Source organism: Monoraphidium neglectum, assembly GCF_000611645.1.
Source record: "Monoraphidium neglectum strain SAG 48.87 unplaced genomic scaffold scaffold05218, whole genome shotgun sequence".
Classification (NCBI taxonomy): domain Eukaryota; kingdom Viridiplantae; phylum Chlorophyta; class Chlorophyceae; order Sphaeropleales; family Selenastraceae; genus Monoraphidium; species Monoraphidium neglectum.
This window is the reverse complement of record NW_014008412.1, coordinates 1-2294: the sequence shown is the minus strand read 5'-3', so window position 1 is coordinate 2294 and position 2294 is coordinate 1. Positions and strand designations below refer to the sequence as shown.

Sequence of the window (2294 nt, the reverse complement as noted above, 5' to 3'; positions counted from 1 at the left end):
CGCCGGCGGGGCTGCTGAAACGGGTGCGCGGGCGGCGGGGCTCGGAGTGCGAGGCGCGGGGGGACGGGATGCGGGATGCGGCCTGGCTGGCAGGTGCTCGTGTCGTCGCGCGGGCGGGCCCCGGCGGCGCCGGGGCGCAGGTGTCGCAGCGCGCGTGCGCTGCAGCTGTCCGTTGTCCACGTCTACTGGTGCCCCGCGCCACCCCCTCGGCCGGCCTGACCCGTTGCTATCTCCCTTCCTCGCCCGCCCACCTGCGCCCACCTGCCGCCCCCCTCCCCTCCTTGCTCCCTGCGCTGCCCACCACCATCCCCCCTCCCCCACCCCCTCATCCCCTCAGGTCATGGACTCAGCATCGGAGCTGGAGCTGCAGCAGGCGGCGGCGCTCGCGCCGCTGCTGACCGACGCCGGCATACCCTTACGCGGGGCCATCATCCATCATGTACCCCGGGATCTTCGGGATCCGGCTGCTGACATCGGCAGGCTTTGGAGCGACGGCCCAGACACAGGCAGTCAGGACGGGGACGACGCGGGCGACGGTGAGTGGCTCACAGACCTGGGCGCCAGCGCCCCCGCAGCGCTGTGGCTAGCAGCGGACGTGCTCTGGAGCCGCGCGGCGGCTGCCGGTGGCGGCGGGCGGGCGGAGGAGCAGGCGGAGGGGTCGGATGAGGGGGGCGCGGAGCGGGTGGCGCGGCTGCTGAGTCTCATGGCGGAGACCGCGACGGGTGACGTCGGCGGCGGGGACGGGGCGCAGCTGCTCGCGGCGCGCGCATCGCCGCGGCAGGCGGCGCGGCTGCTGGTGCTCGCCGCGCGCAGCCAGGGGGCGGCACCCGCCGCCGAGGCCGCAGGTAGCTTGTTGGCAGCCGTCACGGCGCGCGCTCAGGCCGCCGAGGGCGCGAACCTTGGCCCTGTGAGCGCGGGCCAGCTGCTGGCGGCGCTGACGGCGCTGCAACTGCCGCCGAGCGCGGCGTGGCTGTCGGAGTCTGCGCGTGAGGACGGCGGCGCAGCCCTGCTCTGCGTGGGCAGCCGCACAGGCGCCGCCCGGCCGAGTGTGGGCGATGTGGCTTCCGCGTTCCTCGCGGTTGCCGCGGCTGGTGTGGCGGTCTCGCCGGCGGCTGCGGCGGCGGCGGCGGCGCGGCTCGCGGAGGGGCTGTCCAGCGGCGCTATGGGGGGCGCGGGCGAGCCGTCAGCGCGCCTGCTGGAGGCCGCCTCGATGCTGCAGATAGACGGTGCCGCTGCTGCTGCAGGGCAGCAGCAGCAGCAGCAGCAGCAGCAGCAGCAGCAGCAGCAGCAGCAGCAGTCACGCGGCGGTCGAAAGCAGCAGGGGCAGCGGCAGCAACAGAAGCAGAAGCAGCAGGCAGACGCTGGCAGCGCCGAAGTGCGCCCGGCCGACAAGGCATCCCTGCTTGCGCCTCTCCTAGACGCCGCGGCTGAGCGGCTGGCGGCGACGGGAGCTTCCGGGCAGCTGCCCGCCGCGGCCGCCGCCGACGCGCTCGGCGGGCTCGCCGGGTGCGGGTGGCGGCCGCAGGCCGACGCCGCCTCGGCGCAGGGCGGGGCGCTGCGCGGCCTCGTGGCGTGCCTGGATCCCTCTCAGGGTGGCAGCGACGACGAGGGTCCGCTCGTGCCGGGCTTGGACGCGCGCCGCGCGCTGGGCGCGCTCTCGGCAGTCGAGGCGCTCGGGCGGGAGGCGTGCACGCCAGGCGCCCTCCTCGCGATGGCGGCGCCCCTCTTGGCCGAGCTGCAGGGCGGGGCCCCGGCAGCAGGCGCGGCCCTGGGCCTGGATGGTCCAGCTCTCACGGCAGCCTCATTCGCCGCCGCCAACCTGGCGGCGTCAGTGCAGAAGCGTGCAGCCGGTGGCAGCGGGGACGCTGGAAGCGCAGAGGCCGCGGCGCGGGGGGCGTGGGCGCTGGCTGAGCGGGCGGCTCGGGCAGCGCTGGCGCCGGGGGTTGTGGAGGGCCTAGATGCGGTGCAGCTGCAGCAGCTGGCTTGGTGCCTCGCGGGCGCGCGGGCCCAGACACGCCCGCACGCCGCCGGCGCGGCTGCGGCGCCCTCCACGCTGGCGAAGGAGGGGGAGTGCGCGCTGCAGGGGGCAGGGGCGGTGTCAGGAGACAGCGACAAGGACAGGGGCGACGCGGACCCGGCCTTCGAGCCGCTCTGCGCGGCGGTCGCGTCAGGGTTGGCCCGGGATCCCGCGTCGGCCGGCGCCACAGGCGCAGCCAGCACACTCCTGGGCCTCTCGCGCCTTGCCGGCCGCGGCGGCGCCCTGCCGCAACCGCTGCTGGCCGCGGCGGCGGGGG

General features: G+C 76.9%; 1 protein-coding gene across 1 annotated transcript in view; it reads left to right on the top strand.

The window, feature by feature from the left end:
- The window catches only part of MNEG_15315 (hypothetical protein), a gene marked incomplete at both ends in the record, with an annotated part of 3281 nt that extends 1109 nt beyond the window's left edge, over positions 1 to 2172 (top strand). The window contains one exon of the mRNA XM_014036214.1: positions 338 to 2172. Coding sequence (XP_013891668.1) covers positions 338 to 2172 — 1835 coding nt within the window. The remainder of the gene's footprint in view (positions 1 to 337) is intronic.
- Positions 2173 to 2294: the final 122 nt, after the last annotated feature.